Below are 26329 nucleotides of genomic sequence, written 5' to 3'. Positions count from 1 at the left end.
CATTGACTCGGCCAGGAGCGTGTGTTATAAAACAAGTTTTGTGTCAATATCAATAGAAATGTTTTTTGAAAGAAACACACTTGATGTTTGCTGCTATTCCAGGAAGTGAGAGATATACTGAATAAACACCCTCAAGTGATTACGCACGAGATTTTTTCCTCAGCAACCCTCCTTCTTCTATTGAGAAAATATTATAGTTACAAAGTTACCAAGGAGAAAAAGGTTTTTGGTTTGGAACCAATGTGAGTGGGTGGGATAACATATCGGGTTCAGTGGCGCGCTTGCCGGGGGAACCAGAGGAGTCAGTCTGCGATTGTCCGCGACACGGTTGCTATCAGTCAACGCTATCTCGTCCTCTGTCCTCTCCTGTCAGTCCTTTCCTCTCCTACCCTCAAGGAGTCAATCTACTAAAGTCCCAAAAATTCAGGATCCACAAATAATTGCTACATTTCTCAGGTGTGTCCTTATCACTCTCTTCATCTACTATTCTTTTACAGTCGTATCTTAAATTAACTTTTCCAATGATTTACCATCATTGATGGAATCATTCCTGGTATCAATTGTGTGAGTCCATCAGGGTTTCATTTTTTCTCACCTAAAGGATGTCATCGATTATGTAAAGTTTCCCTCCAAATGTTTTATTTACAATTACTTACGAATTCTGTCATTCTATGAAAATGGGTTTAATCTTCTTAACCTACTGAACAGTTATCGAAACTGTAAACAGTTTATCGAAACTAGGATCATACAGTAAGTACATACCAAAAGCGCCTAATAGTCAGCCTAATAGTTGAGATATGAAAATACAGTTCAGAATCATTAATTCTTTGAAACCTACTTTTTAAACCTCCCTTAAAAAAGAAAAGTCGTCCGATTATCTTAAACTCTTATTGCGGAATCTACATTTTTTTGGATAGTAAACATTTCGGAATTTATAGTAATTTCCTGGCTAATTGAAATTAGCTAAATAATTGACAAAGAAGTCTTCGGAATCATTAAATTTAGGAGTGCTTTTCGCGCATTCTGACGACGGACCTCTCGGCACTCACGTGAGGAAACATTGCTCCCAATCCGCAACATCGATTCCCGTCTTCGACCTGACAGCTTTAAAGGTAGGTTAGCCTAACTCTTTCTCTCTCTCTCTCCTTCTCTCTCTGCTTAACATCCCCGTTGCCCTAGAATTTTAAAGCTAAAACGAAAGTCCTATATAGACTTATATTCCTTTATCTCCTGGGAGCCGTTCTACTGGGTTCATGCATCCTTTGCTCTTTAATATTTTACTCCTATTGCTATAATCTAAAGGTTCAGAGATGATTACAAAATTTATTTTCGTATCCCAAAGAAAAGGTTTCCATAAAATAAAATGATTGCTGTGTAAAATAATCTATTTAAACAAACACTGGTAACTTTACAGTATCAAATTGCAACGAATTGATACCAAAAATTTGGATCAATTTTTGGCAATAATTTGATGCACTTTTAGTATGAATTCGATACTATCAAGAAAACTATGAGATTATAATTCTCTTCTAAAGTTTTTTCAAACCTAAAAAAGCTTCAACTACACTAAGACAACTTTTCTAAGGATAGCAAATTGAGACAAAAAACGAATCAAAATTTTGATTCCCTTTTTTGCCTCAATTTGATATACATAGAAAAGTTGTGTAAAAATTTGAAAATTTCCTAATATGATTCGCATTTTATCAAACTCTTGTATCGAGAAAAAGTACAAGAAAAAATTATTTCCCGCATTAACGAGAAAAAATTAAACCTTCGTGCCTAATCTCCCGATTTTATTCCAATAAAACTATTATTAGATCATGAGAAATGTTTATTGTCACAACAGAATATTTAATTTCTCAATAAACGGTTATAAATGTATCCATCAGTTATTATTGTGATTGTAAAAAATAATTTTTCGCTCCAACTGAATTGAATATTGCACTATTGTATCCCATCCTATTAACTTTAACAAATTGTTACATCAATCTTATCTTTTATCTTAATTGACTCTGTCAACAAGATCTTCATTTCGGAGCAAATTGAGAACCCCCTTTGTTAATTCAATTTAATGTTCAGGATACATTAAATTTCGAAATATTGCAGAATTAATAACAGTGTATGTATATAAATTATGAGGCAATAAAAATCATTGCAGATTAAATCGAGAATTAAATTTACGTCGAAAAAAGAATAAATAATCAACTTTTGGATTAATTTTTCACTACAAAAATTGCTAAAATTGTACCAATATCAGGAGTAATTTTAAAATTTGCAATTAATCGATGGATTATTCTAATCCCTGGTGGTTTAAAGCATTATTTTCATCTAATTTAGCCTTAAAATAATACTTCGTATTTTCTCTGGAACTAATTAGAAATGACACACAATATTGGAAAAAATTAATAAGAGAAAATTGAAAAGAATTAATTAAAGAAAATTGGAGAAAAGAAGAGAAAAGAAGAGTTTTATGAGTTCGAAGAAAAAATTTCAAAATTATAGAGAATAGAATGAAAATAATGATTCTAATAAAATGTATCCGACTTTGAAACGTTTAATTAAATAATTTTATTAACATGAAACGTAATTTTCTCGCGTTTGAAAAAGGAAAAACTAAAGAGATCTATCGCGTGTAGCGCCGTTTGTCAATGACTTACATAACAAAATTAATACACGTGATTATACATTGACGCTTTTGAGTATATACTGAACCGTGTCATGATTGTCGAGTGTTGCATGCGTTGGTATCACACCAAATCCTTTGGGATCCATTATAATCCTTACTTGCAAGCATTCCATCAACCATAATTCATGTCAAAAAATTTATAAACTGAAAACTTTTTAGACAAAACTAAAAACTTCTATTTTTAATTATAAAACTTGCATACATTCCATTCATCTGTATTATATATATGCAAAATCAAAAATATTTCCAAATAAAAAAATAAAAAAATAATATTTGCAATCGAAACAAGTTGTTCATTTCATGACCATTTAGCTTCCTCAATATATAAAAATTGCGGTTTTGCAAACTTTTGAAAAACTATGTACAAAAGAGTTCGTCCAGAATTGTTAAAAATAAAATTATATAAATCATTTATAAGTTGTTTTATAAATATTTGGTGAAATTTACACTTTCATTTGCCAATTGCTTCTATTTTATGATAGAATAATCATTTCAAAATATTAATATTAATATTAAATTAATTATGAAAAAAATACAAAATTTGAATTTTTTGTCAAAAAGAAAAATATTTATTAATTTTATAAATTTTGATAAAATATATACTTTGTATATATCAATCGATTCGTTTTCTTGTCAGGAATGTTATTTTGAGAATAATTAATGAAAATATTAACAAATAAAAAAATTTTTTCTAAATTTTAAAAAAATTGTATAAAAAAAAATTTTGTAGATATTTTTGAAAATCCTTGTGTCAGATTTTAGGTATTAATGACTGCAATAAACCTGCAAAATTTCAGGACAATCCATCAAAATTTGTCTGAGATAATTTGTACACAATTTTTGTGACACACACACACAAAACACACACACACGCATCTGAAAATTTCTGATAAAAAAACATATGTTCTAGATGAAAATGAGTCCATATAACCTTTTTTTGAAAAATTGAAAATCGTCACCAATGCAAAGCTTCCTCATGAGGAAGCAAAAATGAGATTAAGTGCAGGGTTTATTTATTTTAAGGAATTTTAATTTTTATACATTGAATTTTAAAGTATATTTTGTTGATAATTTTTGGTGCTAAAAATCATTTTTCAAAAAAATGTAATTTTTAAAATAACCTCTCTATTTTTCGGAAATAAATATAATTTTTCAATTTATACAAACTTTTTTTTCATTTTTTATCATATTTATTGGAAAGCTGAAATTGTTTTCGAATAAAATATGTAAAAAGTGAAAGTGGGACAACAATATACTTTGGAGACAATGAAAAAAAACAACTTTATAAACACTTTTTTTTAATTTTCTTGAAAATCCATTGTTGTCCTATTTTCGGACTTTATATAATTTATTGGAGAAAATACCAGCTTTCCATTAAAAATGATAAAAAATTGAAAAGAGGTAATTTTTATTGAACTTAAGTTTACAATGTCAAATCTGACTGTTTTTCAAAAACAATATTGTAAATCGTCAGGTTTGACGTTGTAAATTTTAGTTCAATTAACTTTTATAACAATTGAATATGAATTAGTTTTTTTTTTTTTAAAAAAAGATTTTTCGAATTGAAAAGTATACAAAAAATACTTTACTCTCTATAAATCCGAATTCGTTAAAACTAACTAATTTTTTACTGTCAAATTAGTCATTTTTAAATAATTGAAATTTATAGAGTAAAAATTACTATAAAAAATTAGAATTTCAATAATTTTTTATCTAAATTACAGAATTTTCAACTGCACTGATTTAAAAAAAAAATTTTTTTTAATTAATATTTTTTTCAATTTGAATTAAACTAAAATAAAATTTTTCAACCACAATTTTTACTTTCATCAAATAATTTTTATTTCGATCAATTAAATCATTTTTGCCTCAAATATTGAAATTATTCGTTCAAATACAATTTATCTGCTCTAACTAAAAAAATTATTTGATATTAATTAATATAAATAAATCTTTTTGCTGAGTTTTTATATATTTAACTTTGTTGACAAGTTTATTTTTATCTAACAATCGTACACAAGTTATGATAATAAATAAATGACACAATAAGAAGTCAGGAGTCTATAGTTAAGAATTGAAAAGAAAACGAATGAAAAACAGTTAGATAATTGTTATCAGTTATTCTTTATTCCAGTTAGAAAAAAAGTTAAACTTATGTAATAGAAGAAAAAAAGTTTAAATTTAGAACTTTTCACGGCAAAAGTATTTTAAATTGTTAATATATTATTGTCGCTTTAAGATCCACTTTCTTGACTATGCAAAGAATTTATTGAAACAACATTCAAATGCTATAACCTTCTTTAAAAATTTAAAAACTTGGAGTTAAAAAAAATTGTGTAAATTAAAAGTATTAATTCAATATCTCAAGTTTACTGAAAGTACCCTGGTGCGTATATATATAGATGCAAGGCTTTTTTTAATTTTTCAATTATTTTTACTAGAGAAAACCCCATTTTTGAAAATACGCTCATACCAATTTGGTGCGTTAAAAAAATTGCAAATATGTAACAATTTTTTACTAGACATTTAATTCTCAGAGATCCAGTTATAATTAAACCGCACTTTTACTGGTAACCAGTGAAAATTTACTGGAAAGCCAGTTATAAAGTGGTGTACTTATAACTGGATCCCAGTGAATTGCACTGATTCAAATTAAGATATCAGTAATAGTTAAAAACTGTTTTAAAGTAGTAGTGTTAATTTAAAAATAAATTTATTTATTATTTATTATTAATTCCACTGATTCAAATTGAGACACTTTAAAACTTTTTTAAAGTGGATTTGCTAGTTAATTTTTTTAGTTATTTTAATTGGTACATTTTTAAGCACAGAAGAAATTATCCGCTTGAATCGAAAAACCACTCATACCGCACACGCCGCTACTATATACAGCTCCAAAATAAAAGTCTAGCCAAAATTTTCAATTTTATCTCCACAATGAGTAATGCCTAAATTTTTTTCTATTTTTGGCAAAGCACTCTAGATACAATGGCGAAAGAAATTATTAGTTATTTTTTCCTGGTATCACTGACCTCTCTCTCTCTCTCTGATATTCTGCAATGCGCCATAATTACAGATATATAACTACATACAGCTTTTTCTTTTACACCACGAAATTTTAAATCAAACAATATAAAAAAATTATTTTGACCTCGTATTATGCATTATGCATTAAAACATACATTTTAACAAACAATGAAGCAAAAAACTGCATTGTCATAGAATACATTCGCTCTTTATACTCAGAATGATGAAAAAAGTAATAATAATTCCCTTCCATAATTGGATTAAATCATAAAAGTTTAATATTCAACAGTGTTGAACTTTTCGATTAAACATAGTAAAGATATTAAACATATTAAAAATTTTTATACGTAGAAATGAATTTTCGAGTTGAAATTGAAAATTCTAATATACAATAAAGTTCGTAGGTTTATTTAAAGCACATATCAGTTCTTATTCCTTGAAATCGTTAAAGGAAATTATACGTTTGAATGTAATAGATTTAACTTTAACCCCCTTTTAATTCTAGAAATTCTCATGACTCACTCGAAATTCCGCTTTTTGCAAAATGGGTCATTAATATTTGTGAAAATGTGAATTGAGAAATCTCAGTATAATTGCTGAAAAGTTGTGCATCATGCAGAGAGAGTTTGTTCAGGGTTAAGGTGAGGTTGAAGTTCTAGATGTTCGATTCTAAATATACGGGGGAGGTGCTGTAGGGTCAAATCAATAGCCAATGTTGTTTTATGCTCTTCTCTCACATCTACACTATTTTTGCACGTATTATCATTCTCCAACTACTTCACAGTACTTTACTATCGATTTATTGACAGATAATTTCTCTTCTTTATATTCAATAATCACGTCAGAACTTCAATTGCTAATTTTGTCACATAGTTTTTCTAAGGGTATCAAAATTGATTCGTTTTTTGTCTCAATTTTGATATCCTTAGAAAAGTTGGGTAATTTTAACACTACATTTGGGGTTAAAATAACATAATTGTTGCCTCGCAACAATTTTGATTCGTTTGTTGTCTCAATTTGATATCATTAAAAAAGTTGGGTAATTTTAACACTATAATTGGTGTAAAAATAACTATGTGACTTTGATTTTGACTTTGAAAATCAAAGTCGAAGTCAATGTGAAAATAAAAGTCAATGCCAAAGTCAAAGTGAAAAAGAAAGTCAAAGTCAACGATAAAGTCAATGTCAAAGTCAATGTCAAAATCAAAATCGAATCGAAAGTAAAAGTCAAATTACAAAATCGTACCCCTGGATAAAAAAATTAAAAAAATAAAACCAAAATTAAGATAACAAATTTTTTTAAAGATGAATCTTTGAAAATACTATTAATATAAAATAAATAAATATAAAATACTATTAACTTTCAAAAGCATTGAACTGTTTTTGAAAGTTGAAAAATTCAGAAATTTTGGGTTTGACTATGGCTCAAAATAAATAAATTGATAATGTATTGTCTGACCGAAGCTAACATTAACTACTTTCACTTTACAAGAATTCAAAAAAAGTATCGTGTCTGACTGAAGTTGATCTTCACTACTAAGACTATTAGAAAAAACTAAAATCTGTTATTATGTCTGACTAAAACTGCATTTTTCTACTCACATAAAAATTATTGACGATAATAGGGAAAAGCTCAGTCTGAACGGAACTCACTTATATAAAAATAAAAAAAAAATATTTTTCAACTTCTTTTAAATAAATAATTTCATGCTCGTTTAAAAATCCATGCGGCGAAGTTTCAGAGAGTCAATTATTCAGTAAAATAATCTATATTAGATTAAAATCGAAATAAAAAAAAATATTTTTAGTTTAAATTTTAAAATCAATGTATTCAAAATTATCGAATTGTAACAAAAAATTTTATTAGAAAAATTTATAATAATAGAAGCCTTGGAAGAATTTTATTATTTAGGAAAACTTTTAAAAATTCTAATTAAATTCTTTTTAAAGAATTTATTTCAATTTTTCTTTTACATAATATAGGTAATTTCTTTAATAACTTTAATTAAAAATTTTGAAAATAATTGAATTTTATGAACAATTTGTTTCAAGTTTTTAAAATAATCATGCTTGCTAAAAATTGAAATTAAACATAATTATTGAATTTTATTAAAATTTTAGAAAATAATTGAATTCTTTTGAAATTTTTTTTAACGAATTAAGAAAAAAATTGAATTTTTTCATGGAATTTTTTTTGTGGAAATAATTGAATTTTTGCAATGAATTTTATTATTAATAAATATAATTGAATTATTCGAAGAATTTAATAAAATTTTAGAAAATAATGGAATTCTTTCGAAAAATATTATTAAAAATTTTTTGAAAAATGCAATTCTTTCGTGAAGTTGTTTTGAATATAATTGAATTTTTGCAAAGAATTTTATTATTAATAAATATAATTGAATTATTCGAAGAATTTATTAAAATTTTAGAAAATAATAATTGAATTCTTTTAAAATATTTTATAACGAATTAAAAAAAATTGAATTCTTTCGTGAAATTTTTTTGAAAATAATTAAATTTTTGCAAAGATTTTACTATTTAGAAAAATAATTAAATTGTTTTGAAGGATTTATTAAAAATTCTAGAAAATAATTGTACTTGTTTGTAAAATTTTATTAAAATTTTGTTTAAAAATAATTGAATTTTTACAAAAAAATTTACTATTTATAAAAATAATTGAATTCTAAAGAAGAATGTTATTATGTATTTATGAAAATAATTTAATTCTTGTGAAGAATTCTATTAAAATTTTTGAAATTAATAAACAAGAATAATTGATTAGTAAATTAGTTAATAATTTAATTTTTTTTAAAATTTGTAAATGAAACTATTCAAAAATTCATATTTGAAAATAAAAAATTTTGTAATTTGACTAATAATAATAAATTGAATATTACATTCCCTAACATTTGCTAGTTAATTAATAATATTAATTATTCCAGAAAATACTTTTAATAACCAAATTTCAGTTTTTTAAATACTGATTTACTTTGCAAAAAGGCCTCTCTTAGGTTAAACGTCCTTCTTAAGAAAAAATATTTCTAATTTTCTTTGAAAAAGAACAAATGATACACGCAGAGTAATTTTGACACTCACTCGATAAATAATAGAGACCGTGTTTCATACTCTGGCAAGATTATATTTTTACCAATAAATACAAATAATGGCAACTAAGTGGTAAATGCTGAAGGGATAAAAAAAACTATGAAATATAAGTTCGTTTCGGAATATAAATCACGCGTCGATATATAAAATACAATATATATCGGTACTTTTCAACCGATTTTTTGTTTTATTTGAAATATATTGTGTTCTAGTTTTATCATTCCTTGAATTTCTATCTATACATTAAACGAATTGCTTTATTTGCTTTCATATTCACGTTCGTCATGCAATCTTGAATGTTTAAATTATAAAGTCGGAACGAATGTTTTTATATCTCTTGCAATAATAAAAGTAGTCACGATCAAATTTTTTATTTGTTGCAGATAAAAGTAATATAACAAGGAATAATTTTATTAGAAATGTCCTTATGCAAACTGTTGTAGTTGAGAAAAAATGAGAAAGAAGAGTTTTTAGAATAAACACTTTTTAAATATAAAAGTTTTTCTACTATTTACATTTTCGAAATTTAGATTTGTATGGGAAAATTTTCTAAATTTTCAACACAAAATGCAAAATAAATATTTTTTTTTGCACCTACAATCGTTAGAAGAAATAAACATTTATTTTCTTCTATTCATCGAGTCGTTTAATTTATACCACAATTCCCAAAAATTTGTAGACTTCTCGAAAAAAGCAGAGAAATCAAAGAACACGCTTTCCACGATTCTATTTCCCTTGGCATCATTCAGACACATAAATCACCTGAAATTGCAAAATGTGCCGAGCATTTTCGAAGCAAAAAAAGATGTACATTTCTCAGTGAAATATGGTGCGCGGCGGTTTACCATCAGAAAAGTCTACACATGTCAGAGATAGAAATAAAGAGAAGAAAAATTGTTATTTCTCTATTTTATTTACAGGGCGAATGTTTTGGACGCGTATCTCGGGAGGGTTAACAATTTTCGAAGCAACAGTTAGAATTTGGAACGAACTGGAACGAAACAAAATAAATTGGATGAAAAGGGGAGATAGCCGGTGATGGACAATGAGCAACCCCACCAAGAGTTGGTCAAGTGCGTGGTTGTGGGGGACACTGCTGTTGGAAAAACCAGATTAATTTGTGCCCGAGCTTGTAACAAACATGTCTCATTGTCGCAACTACTCACCACCCACGTACCCACAGTCTGGGCCATCGATCAGTATCGAATTTACAAAGATGTAAGTATACAACATATCAAATTCGCCGAAAGTCCTTGCAATTCACTATATTCCTCTCGACATGCAAATTTATGTTAATTATATGCAAGCGCCTATAGTGCTAGTCATTCCATTCATGAAACTCGTCACCAAACCCTTTTTATACATTGCAGAAACCGTGGAAGTGATTAATTTCTTTTTTACGTGCATCGTCTTATTCTTCAAAAAATAAATTATTAAAGGCATAAAAAATCTTTACGCGATACATTAATTTTTCTTGCATTACACTGTCAGGCGCAAATGACCTTTTTCTTTACGCGAACGAAAGAGTTTGAAAACATTTCTCATTGAATTATGCGATATGAAAATTGGAAAATCATTCTTTCGTTGGCATTCAACTTTGTCAATTGACATTTTGTATTAACAAGTTGTGCAACCACAGTACCTTGAAACGATTGTAAATAGAATTTGTTTTCAAACCAGAAATGCACCCAAAGTTTTTAGTTTTGAAAGCTTTGGCTTTCAAAACTAAAAACTTTGGGTGCATTTCAGGTCACAGCAATTTCAAAACTGCGATGTAAAATTTAAACCATAAAGTTTTGCTGTGAAGACAAAAAATGTAGCCATCTTTATGATGATAAACATGATTAAAAAAAAATCGTTCATGTACGATGAATGAAGCCACAAAAGAATGGTTTTTCTAGAATAGAATCACAAGATGCAGAGTTGTATTTCAGGACCAATTCTATTATTGGCACAATACTAATTGATAAATCACGTTTGCAAACGGCCTTCATAATAGCGACTTACCCGTTCAATGAACTTTGGGTTGAACGAAGCACTTTAAATTCTCCTTATCATCTCTTGCTGCATATCAAATAGTCAATTCTCAAATTTAGCTTTCTATTCAATATCAACTAATTTCTATGTATTTAAAATTAAACCTTTGTTAATAAAAGACGATCAGAGCTGCAACTGAACAAATTGCATCACACATCTCACACCGCGATTACTATTTTCAAAATTTTAATCATCTACAGTCTACACGTAAGAGACGTTTCTAACTACAATTTACAAGAAAAATATGCTATGGAAAATATGTCCTTTATATGTATCTCTCATATATGCAAATTGAAAATTTAATAGTGAAATTTTTCCGCCTTTATATTATCAGGATAAATAATCATAAACACCAACGTCACGAACCGTTAAATATAAATTCCAATGTTTGTCAAAGTAGTTTATGACAGTATATACGCCAAGCTGTTTTCAATTTTTAAATATTTATTTTACAACTTTTAAACTCCGGCTTTAATGCACTTCTTAGAGTAAATGTGGAGCAGAAGAATCAATATTTGTTTTATGAGTGACTATTTGCGCGTTATGATTGGCCAAACAAGGGGACGGTTTTTCTAAATACTATTCAATGAAGATGCTTTTAAAACAACTATCATTATTAAGTTGTTTTTTTAACAGGTACTAGAGCGATCATGGGAGGTCGTAGACAACGTCAATGTTTCATTGCGTCTTTGGGACACCTTCGGCGATCACGAGAAGGATCGTCGATTCGCATATGGAAGGTAAACATTATAAAAAAATAAATATTACTTTCAGTTTTTATGAAAACCGTTTTTAGAACCGTTTTTTTTTTTTAATTTAACGTTTTACAGATCCGACGTTGTGCTACTTTGTTTTTCAATAACAAATCCCGTGTCTTTGCGAAACTGCAAGGTGATGTGGTATCCAGAGATTCGGAGATTTTGTCCCCAGACACCGGTACTATTAGTGGGATGTAAAAATGATCTGCGATACATGTACTGTGATGAGACTTATTTAAGTTATTTTCGTGACCGCAGTCCTTTTGTGAGGTAATTTATATATTGTTTGTAGTTTAAAATTAAGGCTCTAATTTTTGGTGCAAAATAAAATAAGTTTTTTTTGCTTTTTTGTGTTTTAGAGCGACGCGCAAAAGTGATTTGGTAATGCCAGATGAGGCACGAGCAATGGCAAGAGATCTCGGTGTTTCCTACTACGAAACTAGTGTTTTCACTTATTATGGGGTCAACGAGGTCTTCGAAAATTCCATAAGGGCTGCCTTGATTGCGAGACGTCAGCAACGTTTTTGGATGACGAATCTCAAAAAAGTACAAAGGCCTTTTTTGCAGGTGGGTCTTTTCGAAAATATTTTCCTTCTTCTAAAACTAAACTAACTTCTTCTAAAAAAAGAATTTATTTTTTTCTATTTTGAAATAGAAATTTCAAAAATAAAACTTGATGCAAATATTTAATATTAATTTAAGGCACCCTTCTGTCCACCGAAACCTCTTCCACCGGAAGTGTGCCTCACACCTAGCACATATGAAGAAAACATGAAAACACTGTGGACCAAACCTGTTCACACTGATGTTATACTCATCACCGGAAGTTGTTCCCTGCATGCTCATCGTTGTCTTTTAGCCGCAGCTTCACCTGCTTTTCATCGTCTCTTTGCCATGGAACTCATTCAAGAATACACTCCCCGTAGTTCCAGTGAATCTAGTATGGTAAATCTGAAAACAAAACCAATAAATATTAAATGTCATTAATAATGAGAAAATAATTTAAACATTATATAATTATTAACTTCAACAATTGTAACATCAGGAATAAATAATTCTTAGGTTAGCACTTTTGGTGAAGCCACTGTTGGGGATTTTAATGATGATACTGAATGTTTGATCCGTATTGATCAAAATAAACCAACAAAGTATGTACATCTTATAATGTGCTTTCATATAATCAATATTCTTAATAGTATTCTTATTTTAAACCCTTTCTAAATTTGAATTAATAAGAACAAGTAGAAATTTTAACTACTGTAAATTAGTGAATAAAGAAGGATTTACAAATTTAGACTTAGAGAGCGCATTGGAGAAAAGATTGAAGAAAGATACCTTAGAAGCAAAAAATTGTAGGTTATGTTTAAATGAATGAAAATACACAAAAGGAATTAACTCTCAATATAAACCACTGGTTTAAGTCTTTATTAGACCCAAAATATTCGATAAAAACTATAAAAAAAAAGGAAATTAAGGTAAAAATAACCAAAACATAGCTTTAAAGTTCTTTGCTTCTTGGGTACCTTTCTTCAAAGAGCGTTACAAATTTCTAATGAAAAGTAACTATTCAGAGTTTGGGAACAAATTAAGAGACGTTCCAGCTTCCAAGTACTGCCAACAGTGGACACAAAACCCACTGGAGTTTCTTCAAGAGAACTGAATCATCCGGCCTTCCAAAGTATTAGATTAGCTATGGTTAGTACCTACCAACGAAACTTTAATATTCGATAATAGAAAATGAAGAGAAGAAATTAAAAGAATTTAAGAATAATTTAAATAATAATAATTAACATTGCTCTCTTCCATTTTCATGTTTTAAAAATAACGAAATTTATGTTTCAGATCGAAAATGCCTATGGGGTACAACAGCAATCAACAATCATAACCCTTTCAAAACTCGTTACTCCCCATTGCATAAAGCAATGCTTGCAGTTTATTTACACCGGCAGTTTGGACAAAAAGTACCACGATTTGCAAGTAAGCAACAAAGTTTATTTTTCAAATTGCAATTTCTTTACTTTCATATAATAAAAATTACAATTTTGTTAGAGTTCTCTATGTTTCGATTACTACAACCGATAATATGTAATTTCTACTTTTTAAAGACTTAATTTAAGGTCATGCTATTCAATAGTCACGTGTATCAATACTGTCATTCAAAACACGTGACCACTGAATAACATGACCTCAAGAATAATTAATTACCAATATTTATCGGTATAACGTAAATTGGTAATTGGTTTTTATCGGTTACGTAAATTATTGGTACAAATACATTGTTTGATTATATTGTCTTTATTGACTATAAACGTTTCTTTATTGTCAATATTATCCATTAACTATAATCATATAAATGCTATTTACAGCATTTATATGATTAAATGTTTTAACAATTACGATGTGAAATAAACAATTTCTTTTTAAATGAAAAAATTGAAAACGAAATAAGGAACAATGGGTTGATGAATATAGTTATGAGTATAGTTTGAAAGAAATAATAGCAGCTGTCCTGTTTAAAGGAAAAAAGAAACTAATAAGGTTCTATTCTTCCAGACAGCTCCTATTGGGCTTCTACTGGTTAGTAATACATGTATGTGTTAGACACTATGGTGGTATGTACACACGTAAGAAGAATAGTCACATCTATAGTTATCTCGTTTACCATTCATGGCTTTTTCTTAGTCTTGCAAATTCATTACGCGCAAAATAGCCGAGCAATATATTGATCATTCATCGATCACCCATGGTCACACATACATGTAACTCTCGATGCCCGATTATGTTAAACGAGAAATACAAACCAATTATTTTATTTATTTTATTTCAAGTATTCGGTTACTTGATTATAATTATAAATATTCACAATTTTTAACTAGTCTTTCAAACTAATTAATTTTTACATTTCAACCTTTTAAACCTAATTTAGAATTTATGGGTCATTCAATCAAAAAAACTTTGAAATATAATAATTTGTTTCATAATATTCAAGTAGCCCATTATTTGAATCGAATAAATTATTTTCGTTTCAGATTAAATATGCGAATGTTTATATAGATTTTCCAATCTTGCAGAGCAAATTCATTAAAACAAAAGCTAAATTGAATTTTAAACTATCCGTGGATTTAGATCACTGAAAAAGTGAAATATTCATTAGTCATAAAGTTGTATACCATATAGAAATTTCTATTTTTTCAAATTCCTATTTGCACAGTTACTACTTTAGCTCTGTTCATAAATCAATTTTTAGAGTTTGTTTTTAAACTGATGACAGGTTTTCTCAAGTGGATTTTTAATAGCATCTTTTTTTCTCTTTTGTCGCAACAGGAAATAAGACAAGCGGCTGAATTTCTCGAGTTGCATCAATTGCTAATGGTGATTAACAGTATTCAAACAAGAGAACCGCAATTTATCACTAACGATCTTAACAACCAGTACAAACAAGTTGTGAGACAAAGATTGGAAAATTTGTGTTTGGAACAAGGTATTTTATTTCTTGAAATATTACATAATTTTCTTGTTCTGCAATTATGTGATTTTTTAATTTTTTATTTCTCCAATTCTTTTTTACTTTTAGGACTATTTGCTGACGTTGTTTTCGATTTGGATGATGGTAGCATGCCTGCCCATCGAGCAATTGTTGCCGCCAGGTGTGATATGATGAAAGCCATGTTCTGTGGTGATTTTCGTGAAAGTAGTGCGAAAATTGTAAGAATTTAAATTTCAATTCGTAAACATAATAAAAATAATAGTATTTTTCACAACAGGAATGTGAGAGTAATTAAGATCCCACTTTACAGATTGTTTTCCCTGGCGTTAGAGAATATACCTTCCATAAATTACTGTGTTATCTTTACACTGATGAGGTGCCTGTTATAATCGCAACCAAGTGCTTGAATCTTTTAGAATTAGCAAACAGACTTTGTTTACCTCGACTCGTAAATCTGGTGGAAAATCGCGTGATTGAGGATTTGGATCGCATCTCCCAAAATGATGGAAATGAAGCAGTTGAGATTTGTTTAAGACTTCTGGAACCGTGCAAGGTCTGAGAAATAAACGAAAGTAAAGGCAAATAAATTTTTGCCTTTACGAATCAAATTCGAAACCAATGGAATTTTTTTCAATTTCTTCTTCTTTTTATTCTCAATTCTTTTTTTAATTTCTTTTTTAAAATTTTATTTAATTTCTCGACTTTTGTTACTTGTAATAATTTGGAATAATTTGCAGTTATACAATGCCGATCAACTGGCTGATTGGTGCATGAATCATCTTTGCGTCAACTACAACAAACTCTGTAAAATGTCTCCTCGAAGCGTGAAACTTCTTCATCCTGAAAATCAGGAATATTTGAACGAACACCGTTGGCCACCAGTATGGTAAAAAACACCATTTCTTTGAAAAGCAGCAAAATTTTTAATTTAATAAAATTGACTAATACATCAGAGTTTTTCTGCGGATATCAAATTGAGACAAAAGGGAATCAAAAGTTAACACTTTTGATTCCTTTTGCGGTCTCAATTTGATACCCGCAGAAAAACTGTGAAAATAGAGAAAATTTTTTTCTTTTCTCAGGTACTTGAAAGATTATGACTACTATCAAAAATGCCTAGCCGAACAAGATAAAGAGAGCAAGCCAAATTTGAAAAGAAATCGAAATCAATCAGGTTGCCTTTGTTTTTCGTCATCAAATAAGAACAGACGAGAGGAAAGTACACCAAATCGTCCATTATTTGAAGCGTCAATTGAATCAATTTGACGAGAGCCAAGCGGCTTTAGCCGCTCATTCAGACTCACTTTTCCTGTGCTCATCATATTTGTCTGCACTATTTTTACCATTTTGATACTGCTACAGATTTATACTTAAAAAAAATCGACTAATTATATAAGATGCGTATATATACATACAATAACGAGGACTGCATTCGATTATATAAAAAATTATATCTATACCAGATACCAGTTCCCATTACCTACATCATATCTACTATAATTGTCAAAAAAAAACTCCCATCGACTATTTCAGTCGCAAAGTGATAGAATATTTAATTATAATAATTATAATCGCATGATGAGAATTAAGTTTACTTTTAAATATATTTCGAAAAAAAAACTTTCGAAAATAACAATTTTTCAGAGTGAGAAAACATAATATTATGAGGAAAAACAGAGATAACTTTTTTAATGATTTTAAATTATTAAAAATTATTATCCTTTGTCCATGAAAATATATTTGACGCGCTTCGAAGAAAGGAACCTAAAAAAGCAAATCGTTTTGAGGTTATGTTTGTTATTTTCTGTTTTTGTTTAATTGCGGAAAAAGATTTTAAATCAGGTGCTTTATGTATATTGAGAGTTGATCTTTTTTGTGCATTTTTATTTTACTAAAATTACTAACATAACCTCCAATTTTTTGCTGTTCAGGTATATAATTTTCTCCAGAGCGCGTCACATATTTTATTTTGTATTTTACATTTACTTACAAAAAAATAAGATATATCTTTATATACTTGCTTTAATGAATCTTTATCAAAAGTAAATGATTCTTTCAAAAATCATGTTTCCTGTAATTTTCTTGTCAGATTGTAAACTTTCATTATGAATTGTGACGCACTAGCAAGAAAGGATAAGAAGCAAACAAATTATAGGTTATGTTTATTCTACATTTATCTTGATCAAAAGCTCCTTTTTAATTATTATAAATTTAAAACCAGGTCCTCTTGAATATTTTGGATGAAATAAAAATTTAAGCATCAATAGTTAAAAATATTAATTGATTCTCCTTTTGTAATTTTACTCCAAAAAAAATGAACATAACCTAAAAAATTTTTCTGCCTAAGTACTTTTCTTAGGAGCGCGTCACATTTATTAAAAGGATTAAAAGTCTTCATTAACAGTCTTCCCAAAATAATTTTTAAATTTCGAAAAATGAAGATAGGAATAAAAAATTTTAATTTAATTTTTCTTTACGAACGTGTAAACAATACTTACTGACATTCTGGTCAATTAAAGTGATTTTGTAACAAAACGTCAACGAATAATCAATTTCAAGCAATAATAAAGTAAAAACGATGAATTCAAAGAAAAAATCATCTTTGTAAATTTTAGTTGTCCTTTCGGACTTCATAAAAGAGCATATCATTTATTACAATTAATTAGAATGTATGATCTACTTATATAGATGTGTCATCTTTTTCGTATACATTCTTCAAACGTATATATTTTATAAGTGTGAGTACATTCAAATACAACAAAATGTAAGAAGATTTTGTACGTAAATCTTAATAATTAAATTAAACACTAATTCTTATAAAGGAATTTTGCGCGTCTTTAATTAAAATCACTTCAGTTTAGTTAAATAAAAAATTTTTTTTTACTATTTTTTACAAAATTAGTAACAAAAAATAGTATTAAGAAATTTCTTAATATTTTTATTATTTTATAAAAAATATAATAGGTACTATTATTATTAATAGTAAAAGTTACGAACCTTTCTTGTAAATGCATTTAAAAATAACAATCATGATAATCATGATGTAAAGTATAAAAACTGCCGTTATTTTAAATTGTAACAGTTTCTACCGTGTTTCCCGCCAATATATTAGATCGACTGAAATCACGGACGGAATTTTCGTCAGCCAATCAGGAGCGCTCTATAGCTGCGCGTCCTACTTCGCGATTGGTTGACTTATAGAATAGAGAAAAACTTGCCGCAACATGGAAATATGACTTGTCATTCTAATTGGGAACAAAGCTTGAGACCTCTCCTTTTGCAACAGCTTCAGGCAGCTCCGTCAAAATCGCAGTCAAAATGTGTTTATCTTGTCGATGATAAATTATCTCTACAGTGTAGATGTTTTTTGGTGAGTTTTATTATCAAAAAATGATAAAACCTCTTCAGTCCAGAAGAAAGTTTGCCCAAGATCTACAGTTTTGTGTACGTAAAAAAATGTTAACGGTTTCCCTAAACCTTTACGCCATACTTTGACAAGAATACCAGTATACTGTTCTTTTTTATATTTCGAAACTTTGCTTCGTCAGCTAATCATATCTTTGAAAAACATCATGGTATTTATATAGTTAATAAATTTTTAATCTCTGCAACAAAATAATGTACATTCTCGAAATATCCACTTAACCTTTTTTTACTACCGGTTTTTATTTTGATTTTCTCATTTGATTATGGAATTCCTAAATTAGACTCTTTACAAAAAAAAAGTGAACAGTTTCATTCTTATTTACATTTTTGATTTTTGGATAAATAACTAATTTTTATATTAAATTATCACGTTTTATATAAACAGGATATGACATCTATTAAGAATCCACACCCACTTGCAAAATCAATTACATATTAAGGTTAGTCATTATTGTTCTCTAATGAGCAACATTAGGTTTATAACAGCATTCCTGTATATTTTTCTGACACTTTTTTTTATTATTTTTTTTACGTAATATTTTTGGTGTTTTTGTTGTATGTTAACATTGAATTTTATAACTGTTTACTAACACACCTGTTGCATTACGGTAAAAATCAATTTTTAATTGACAAATAAATTTTCATAAAAATCCTTCAATATATTATTCAAATCAGGTGGTATTTTCATTGGAGTAAAGTTAGAAATTGCAAATTGAATTGTCATTAAAAGATGTGTGTTTTCAGTTTATGAATGATGTGCTTTTTGTTATGTCATCAATTTAAATAATATAATCTGTCATTAATGCAGGTGCCAGCTGTGTAGGAAGTGTGCCAGTAGAATGGGCAAACTCTTGTCAAAAATCTTTGGCAACAAGGAGATGCGCATTCTTATGCTGGGGCTGGATGCTGCCGGAAAGACTAGTATCCTTTTCAAATTACATACAAACGCATTAAAATTTATTACTCGTAAATTGTTTTTGGTTAACGAAAATTATACACTATTTGACATTTGTTGAAGAAGAATTTGATTACTTCTTCCTACTCTACACCCACATTCTCAGTTTATCACTGACATTCACATTTTAGATAATTGTTTTCGCTTTTCATTCTTTTGATATGATAACTATGTCTGAACTTAGAGGCCAAATTTTCTTTATCTCTGTCATTATGATTACTTGTCGAATTAACCATTATCGTTGGTCCGCAAATTCAAAATCAAGTTATAATTTCTTTTCGAATTATCTTTCCGAGTAAATTTATTTTAACATAATTATTTATTTCTCTGTATTTTCCATTGAAAAATTGAAATGAAAATAGACCTTAAGGAAGAGAGTTTATAGAATTTCTAAATTTGGAAACATTCCTTAAACTACTTTCTGTAATAATCTATTGTCAATTATTAAAATAATTAATGAAACTCATAATTACTTTTAAATATCATATCAAGACTTGCGACACTTTTTTATTACATTAATTCTTCTGCAGATGCCCTGTTTAAGTTCTGACTTTCTCTATTGTGCGTCACGCTATTGTTTGACATAAATATATCTGCATCTGATTTCCTTAACAATATGTTCTAGCTATATTGTATAAACTCAAATTCGGTCAGTCTGTAACTACTATACCAACAGTGGGATTTAACGTTGAAACTGTTACGTACAAAAACGTCAAATTTAACGTCTGGGTGAGTAAACATACATTCTTTTTATTAATTTCAAAAAAATTACTATATTTTCGAAATGAAATAATAAAAGTGAATAAAAATTCATTGAAATAATAAAAAAGTTTCCGATATTGAAAATTACTTTGTGAAACTTTTTCATTATATTTAGAAAAAACTTTGCCCTTTAATTTATTTCACCTTTCGAATGAAGAATCGATAAGGAACGAAAGTGAATGGAGAACTTAATGAAATTTCTATAAATAAAAAAAACGTAATAAGCTTAAAATTACATTTTCAGGATGTAGGTGGACAAGACAAGATACGTCCTCTATGGCGTCATTACTATACAGGAACGCAAGGACTAATATTCGTAGTTGATTGTGCCGATAGAGATCGAATTGACGAGGCCCGTCAGGAGCTCCATCGAATAATAAATGACAGAGAAATGCGCGATGCCATTATTCTAATTTTTGCCAATAAACAAGATGTTCCAGGCGGTAATGCTCAAGTTAATTTTATACCCTTTTTCTTAATTGGTTCGAATCAGTATTCTAATCAATGAAACTTGTCAATTTCTAGCGATGAAGCCTCACGAGATCCAGGAAAAATTAGGATTAACGAGAATACGAGATAGAAATTGGTACGTTCAACCATCCTGTGCTACTACAGGGGACGGACTATACGAAGGCCTTACGTGGTTGACTAGCAATCATAAATTATGAACAAATAGTTAGTCACGTTTCCATGGTTTCAAGCGGGGATTACACGCCTGCCTCGTGTTTTTAACTTTATTGTTACGCAAACTGTGAGGCTCCAAAAACAAAAGAAAAAATATCGAATAGAACTTTGTGTGTGTGAAGAATCTTTAAAAAAAAGAACAAGAAACTTTTAGGAAAAAAATGGTGTATGGGGCGTTTTTTAGAAAAACATCAGCACTAGGTAAGAATTGATTCAAAAAGACAAAAAGAAAAAAAGAAAAAGCTTATGTAAAGTTTTGTTATATTTCTTCTTGGTGTCAACGTTTGTAGAACTTTGCCAAACGGAATAGAGAGTAAGTTAGACCGATAACGGGCGTACTCTAGTTTTTGTACATGTTTTCAGTGTAATGTTTTTTGAACTAGTAATGTGCTATACATCTTCACGATGTACTTTGCATGTATCTTAATTTTTATGTAAATTTTTGACTGAAACTGTTTCATAAACAGTATCTGTAATTTCTTCCAGTACGCTGCACACCTAACACTATCAGAGAAGTTATCATATATTATACGAAATATATAATTGAAAAGTTTGACCACACTTTAACGTTGGTCGTGAAACTTTTTTTTATCTATCCGGCTTCATGTGGAGCATTAAGTACGTAAAATCGATATTCGACCATGAGCACTTGCCTTCATTTTTCCCTACCTTCAATGTACGTTACAATTAAATATCAGAGTATTATATAGAAGATTCTTTCCACATCAAAATACTATTTACGGAGCGTGTATCTCTACGATTAAAAATTTGTCACAATGAGGTGTAAAAAATTGTTTGTTTCATAGTTAATAAGGTTCTTATAAGCTAAAGTTCATAGGTTAAGGAGAACGATGAATATCACAGGGGCTTATTTATTCATTAACGTTAATAGCTCAAAGTACCAATAATACAAGCAACAAAACATAATCTTTCATTGTATTAAGTTCATTATTTTTTCAAAATCGATTAAAATTTATTCAACAATTTTTAGACTTTATGCACCAAAAAAAAAAGTGAAACGTACTAAGTGTTCTAAATAGGTACTTCTGCTTCAAAATTAGAATTCCATAATAATTAAATAAATTAAATAAAATGCGATTCATTTTTATTAGCTTGTGCGTATTATGAATATTATCAAGAATAATAAATTAGTTATTTTTGTATAAATTCTCTGTTGTGGTGAAATTAAATTCCATAACACCACATTTTTCTTTTCAAGTTCGACGTTCAATCTTGTTCAAAGGTTCCCAGCAAGTTGAAAAGTTTTCGCTTATCTCTTTTGTGCCAAACAGCCCGGGTGAATAATGAAAGTGAATCTCGTGAACAACGATTCTTACACAAAAAAATAATTTTTTTATTTAGTAGATTATTCAAACTTGAATATTTTTTTTTTGAAGGAATTTTGATTTGCAGGAATCTTTGTCCAGACATGTGAAACATGACTCCAATGATTGCACAATCATATGTTTAAAGCATAGCTAATTTTTGAATTATTTTACAATTTATAATGTATAACTTTTAATTTACACCACGATCTTAAACTTCCATATTCTTTCGAAAGAATGGTGAAATGTACATGATTTTTTGTAAGGGGAAATTAATTTCTGAAATTTTATTTTTTTACTTAAGTTATTATTTTCCAGTGAAGAGGTATTTTTTCAAAGAGAGAGTTGCTTGGCTAAGATATTTATGTTTAAGTTTAATTTTGAGACCCGCGTCTAAACGTCCTCGTAAAGACTGGAATATTATAATATCTTTAATTATATAATAAAAAAAATTGTACACATCCAATTAATATGTTGGCGCAAAGGATATTCACGGCGTGAGTGATTAAAATTGTTCCACATTAGATTGTAATTGTACATAATATTTTCTGTACCATTTGATTGCTTTTCTATAGTACACATGGAACAATGTATAACTAATTTAATGTTATTTAAACAAACAAATTTAATATAACATTCGGATCTGCAATTCAAATCCCATTAATTTTTTAAATTTTGTCAAAATTTTTCTATATTTTTATATTTTCAAACATTAATAATTTCTCTCAACATCATTACAAGAATTTCTTTCGATTTTGATGATCGACTTTTTCTACGTTTCTATATAGATTTAAACAAAAAAAGTAACAATATTTCACTTTTAACAGAAAAAAACGAAAGGTTTGCATTTTTTTTTGTTAAAAATTGTTCCTGTATTGGAAAAGTTTGAGATGAAGAGACTTATGAAAAAGCTTACTTTTGACCCACTCTGCTAGTTATATTGATTCTAAAACAAAAATGTATTTTTGCGGATAAAATGAAAGTTGACAGGGAATTATTGTTGCGTACATGGAGGAGACTGCGTGCCAATGTTTTATATATATAAAAAAGAAATATGGACTCTATAGTTCCGTTTTTTGTCAAATTTTTGTAGTCTTCTCTCCGACGAAACAAGAAAACATTTTATAATCTATCCTGCTGTTGAAGTAAATAAACCAGAACCATTTATCATTCACAATTAAATAATACGGCTGTTAATATACTTATTCATTTTTTTTTTTTATTGAGGCAATGAAATTATTTTCTTTACCATTAACGTTAAAAATTAATTGAAAGTTTAAAATTTAATAAATAAAAAATTTATAAAATTTTAGAGAGAAAAAATCTTTGAATATACAATAAGAATATAATATTTTATACAATCTTTTAGTGAGAGCAAGTAAGTAACTTTTAATTTATTACTGAAAAAAAAATTTTTTTTTATTTTATGTATTCGAAATTTTTTTATTACTCCTTGAATTGAAGTAGATTTTAACAATTTAGATTTTTAAGTAAATATTAATAGAGTTGACACAGGTCAAGGGAAACTAAATTGATGGTTGAAATCAGGAAAATAATTAGGAAATTTTATGAAAAGAATTTGGAAAAAAAATAAACTTCTATAGAATTACTCCAAATTTTAAACTTTTGCAGTTTAAAAATATTTTAGAAAAACTTAAAACCTTCCTTCAATTTGTTTACTTGATTTTTTATTTCTAAAAATAATTAAATTTTTTGTAATTTTGTAAATAATTAAATTATGGAATAACTTTCCCAATTCTATTGATCTTATCTTAATAATATATTAATTAACTTTAAAAAGAATTGAGTTAAATACAGTTGCAATTTACAAAAATAATGTAATTTCAAGATTTATATTGAAATTTTTGAAAATTTCAATTGAAGTCAAAAGAAATTAATAAATATTCAATGTTTATTTAAAAAATTATTAAAGTTGAGTTCAGTTTTGAGAAATTTCAATTAACTTTTTTATTAATTTGAATTTTCAAACAAATTTTATTATTAAATTATCAAATTAATTAAAATTTTCTAAAATTTTAATCGATGCGAAGAATTAGATAATAATTTATTTATTTAAAAACTATTAAAGTTTTAAATAATTTTATTTAAAATTCGGAAAAAATTAGTTTTTGAGTAATTTTAATTAAATTTCTGAATGATACTTGAATTTTTTATTTATTTTTAAAAAAATGTTATTACTAGAATATGAAATTTTTTAAAATGTTAATTGAAGTAAAAAATCAATAATAATTGAAAATTTGTTTTAAAAATTATTTAAGTTTTAAATACCTTCTTTTTTTTATTTAAAAATCTGAAAAAATTAAATTTTGAGAAATATTTAATTCAGTTTTTTAAGAATACTAGTTTTTTTAAAAAAAAAGTTTAAGTATTAATGAACTATTATATTATTCCAAATTTACTAAAATCGAATTGAACGCAATTAAATTTATTACAGAATTTCATTGGAATTAAATTAATCGAATTTTACAAACATTTTAATTCAATAATTGTTAAATAACTGAGTATAACAAGGAATCACATTAAGTACATTCTTGTTTTTTTAGTGTTAAAAGTAGCTTAAAAAGTTTCAAATTGCATCTAAATAATTTCGTTTCAAGAACGTTTTATAATAAAAATTTTTATTAAATAGTTAATTTTAAAAACATTTAAATTTTAAACTTTGTCTAAAAAATGAATTTTCAAAAATACTTTTATTGTCTATTTTTTAAAAGATAATTGAATTTTTATAATTATAATTGAAATTTTTTTAAATAATTAAAATTTCTTAAAACTAATTGATTTTTTATAATTCAATTATTAGATAATTGAATTTTTTCAGAATTTTATTGAATTGTTTAAAAATTAACAATAAGATACATAGAATATTTGTTTGAAATCAAATTTTCGTTCATCTAAAAAATAAAACTTTTTTTTAGAAAAAAAAACAAATTTCTTCAGAGGTCTTTTCATTTCTATGAAAAAGGAAAAGAAATTTAGTGTTATTTGAAAAAATTTTTCGTGGCAAATAATAGCTAAAAGCTAAAATTACACTTGTTAGCATTTAAAAAGGACAATGAAAAGAAAGTAGGCCCTACATTAGAACAACTTTCGCGCAGTAAAATAAATTTTCATGTCCAAGACTTAGCAGTAGTAACAGCCGGTCGATTTTTACTGATAGTGTTCGCACACTGCTTTTTTTTCATTTCTTTCTAAAATTTATTCTCTCGATTAATTATGTTTGTAATTTTTTGTTAAGATCAGTATTTTTAATTGTGTAATTAAAATTCTCGCAATACTTCGAAAAATGCTACAAAAATTAAAATATAAAAATTAAGGACAATACAAAAAGGTTCTTTATTTAATAATTAAATTTAATTTAATTTAATTTAATTTAATTTAATTTAATTTAACTTAATTGAATTGAATTTTAATAACAATTTTTAATAAAACTTGAATTACTTCGAAATAAGTACTTGAGTGCTGTAAAAAAGAGACTTTAATTTTAATTATATATACTTATCACATAAAAATACACTCATATTTCTTTAAAAGTGTTTGAATTTCATGGAAAACTAGCGATGCACTTGAAAAAATAACGAGTAATGAAAAGAAACGAGAGATCTCCTGTTTTCATTTCACCCCATTCAGTCTCATATATATAATTGAGGCAATCTCGACAAAATAAGATACTAAGATTTTCCCCATAGTAAACATGGATTTTTTTTAAAGTAAAATAATATTTTCGGAAAATTTCTAAATCCGGTTTTTAAAACCACTTCATTTTTATCAAAAGATCTTGAACATATCAATAAATTATTATTTAAACAGTTTCTCTAAATTGTTCAAATCAACATAATATTTTTTTATATGCAATATTTTTCAAAAATTACTAAATTGAAATGAAAAATAATTTAACTTTAAAATAAATTTTTTTAATTATATAAAAAGATAATATTTTGAACTTTCGAAACTTTATTAAGTATTTATCAATTAATTTGCAGATTTTTAATTTTTTTTTGTACAAAGTTAAATACAGTAATTTTATTTTCCATGTAATGAAAATATTTTTTATAA

General features: G+C 27.3%; 3 protein-coding genes across 10 annotated transcripts in view; 2 read left to right on the top strand and 1 right to left on the bottom strand.

Moving 5' to 3' along the window:
- The window catches only part of LOC122501654 (cytochrome P450 302a1, mitochondrial), an 83035-nt gene extending 76214 nt beyond the window's left edge, over positions 1 to 6821 (bottom strand). The window contains exon 1 of the mRNA XM_043611283.1: positions 5719 to 6821. The gene's annotated coding sequence lies outside the window, so the exon portion shown is untranslated. The remainder of the gene's footprint in view (positions 1 to 5718) is intronic.
- On the top strand, positions 227 to 16934 carry LOC122501652 (rho-related BTB domain-containing protein 1). 4 transcript variants are annotated; one of them, XM_043611278.1, is made up of 16 exons: positions 227 to 750; positions 939 to 1112; positions 9742 to 10039; positions 11495 to 11598; positions 11689 to 11886; positions 11976 to 12183; positions 12319 to 12561; positions 12679 to 12764; positions 13188 to 13311; positions 13459 to 13593; positions 14170 to 14193; positions 14941 to 15097; positions 15191 to 15321; positions 15414 to 15656; positions 15841 to 15989; positions 16186 to 16934. In XM_043611278.1, exons 3-16 carry the CDS (start codon positions 9860 to 9862, stop codon positions 16367 to 16369), a joined length of 2166 nt encoding a protein of 721 aa, XP_043467213.1. In that variant the 5' UTR covers positions 227 to 750; positions 939 to 1112; positions 9742 to 9859; the 3' UTR covers positions 16370 to 16934. The 4 variants fall into 4 exon arrangements, with proteins under 4 accessions (XP_043467213.1, XP_043467212.1, XP_043467214.1 ...); XM_043611277.1 differs by having other exon boundaries at positions 862 to 1112; XM_043611279.1 differs by lacking the exon at positions 939 to 1112 and having other exon boundaries at positions 227 to 456.
- A 1394-nt stretch (positions 16935 to 18328) lies between these two features.
- LOC122501661 (ADP-ribosylation factor 6) lies at positions 18329 to 23437 on the top strand. 5 transcript variants are annotated; one of them, XM_043611297.1, is made up of 6 exons: positions 18372 to 18473; positions 18915 to 18969; positions 19338 to 19450; positions 20110 to 20213; positions 20491 to 20689; positions 20772 to 23437. In XM_043611297.1, the coding sequence occupies exons 3-6, from the start codon at positions 19369 to 19371 to the stop codon at positions 20912 to 20914; spliced, it is 528 nt and encodes a 175-aa protein (XP_043467232.1). In that variant the 5' UTR covers positions 18372 to 18473; positions 18915 to 18969; positions 19338 to 19368; the 3' UTR covers positions 20915 to 23437. The 5 variants fall into 5 exon arrangements, with proteins under 5 accessions (XP_043467228.1, XP_043467232.1, XP_043467229.1 ...); XM_043611294.1 differs by having other exon boundaries at positions 18382 to 18547; XM_043611298.1 differs by lacking the exon at positions 18372 to 18473 and adding an exon at positions 18660 to 18678.
- The last annotated feature ends 2892 nt before the right edge of the window (positions 23438 to 26329 follow it).

This window comes from Leptopilina heterotoma, unplaced genomic scaffold (assembly GCF_015476425.1).
Source record: "Leptopilina heterotoma isolate Lh14 unplaced genomic scaffold, ASM1547642v1 Lhet_212, whole genome shotgun sequence".
In the NCBI taxonomy this organism is placed as follows: Eukaryota; Metazoa; Arthropoda; class Insecta; order Hymenoptera; family Figitidae; genus Leptopilina; species Leptopilina heterotoma.
This window is presented reverse-complemented; position numbering and strand designations above follow the sequence as displayed.

What these genes read in the sequence shown, in the direction of transcription:
- LOC122501652 (XM_043611279.1), top strand. Translation starts at nt 9,860, where the DNA reads ATGGACAATGAGCAACCCCACCAAGAGTTGGTCAAGTGCGTGGTTGTG. An exon ending in CGTCGATTCGCATATGGAAG is followed by an intron (nt 11,599 to 11,688) that starts GTAAACATTATA and finishes AACGTTTTACAG; the next exon opens with ATCCGACGTTGTGCTACTTT. An exon ending in GACTTCTGGAACCGTGCAAG is followed by an intron (nt 15,657 to 15,840) that starts GTCTGAGAAATA and finishes AATAATTTGCAG; the next exon opens with TTATACAATGCCGATCAACT.
- LOC122501661 (XM_043611293.1), top strand. Translation starts at nt 18,439, where the DNA reads ATGATAAATTATCTCTACAGTGTAGATGTTTTTTG. An exon ending in ACGTCAAATTTAACGTCTGG is followed by an intron (nt 20,214 to 20,490) that starts GTGAGTAAACAT and finishes TTACATTTTCAG; the next exon opens with GATGTAGGTGGACAAGACAA. An exon ending in TAAACAAGATGTTCCAGGCG is followed by an intron (nt 20,690 to 20,771) that starts GTAATGCTCAAG and finishes GTCAATTTCTAG; the next exon opens with CGATGAAGCCTCACGAGATC.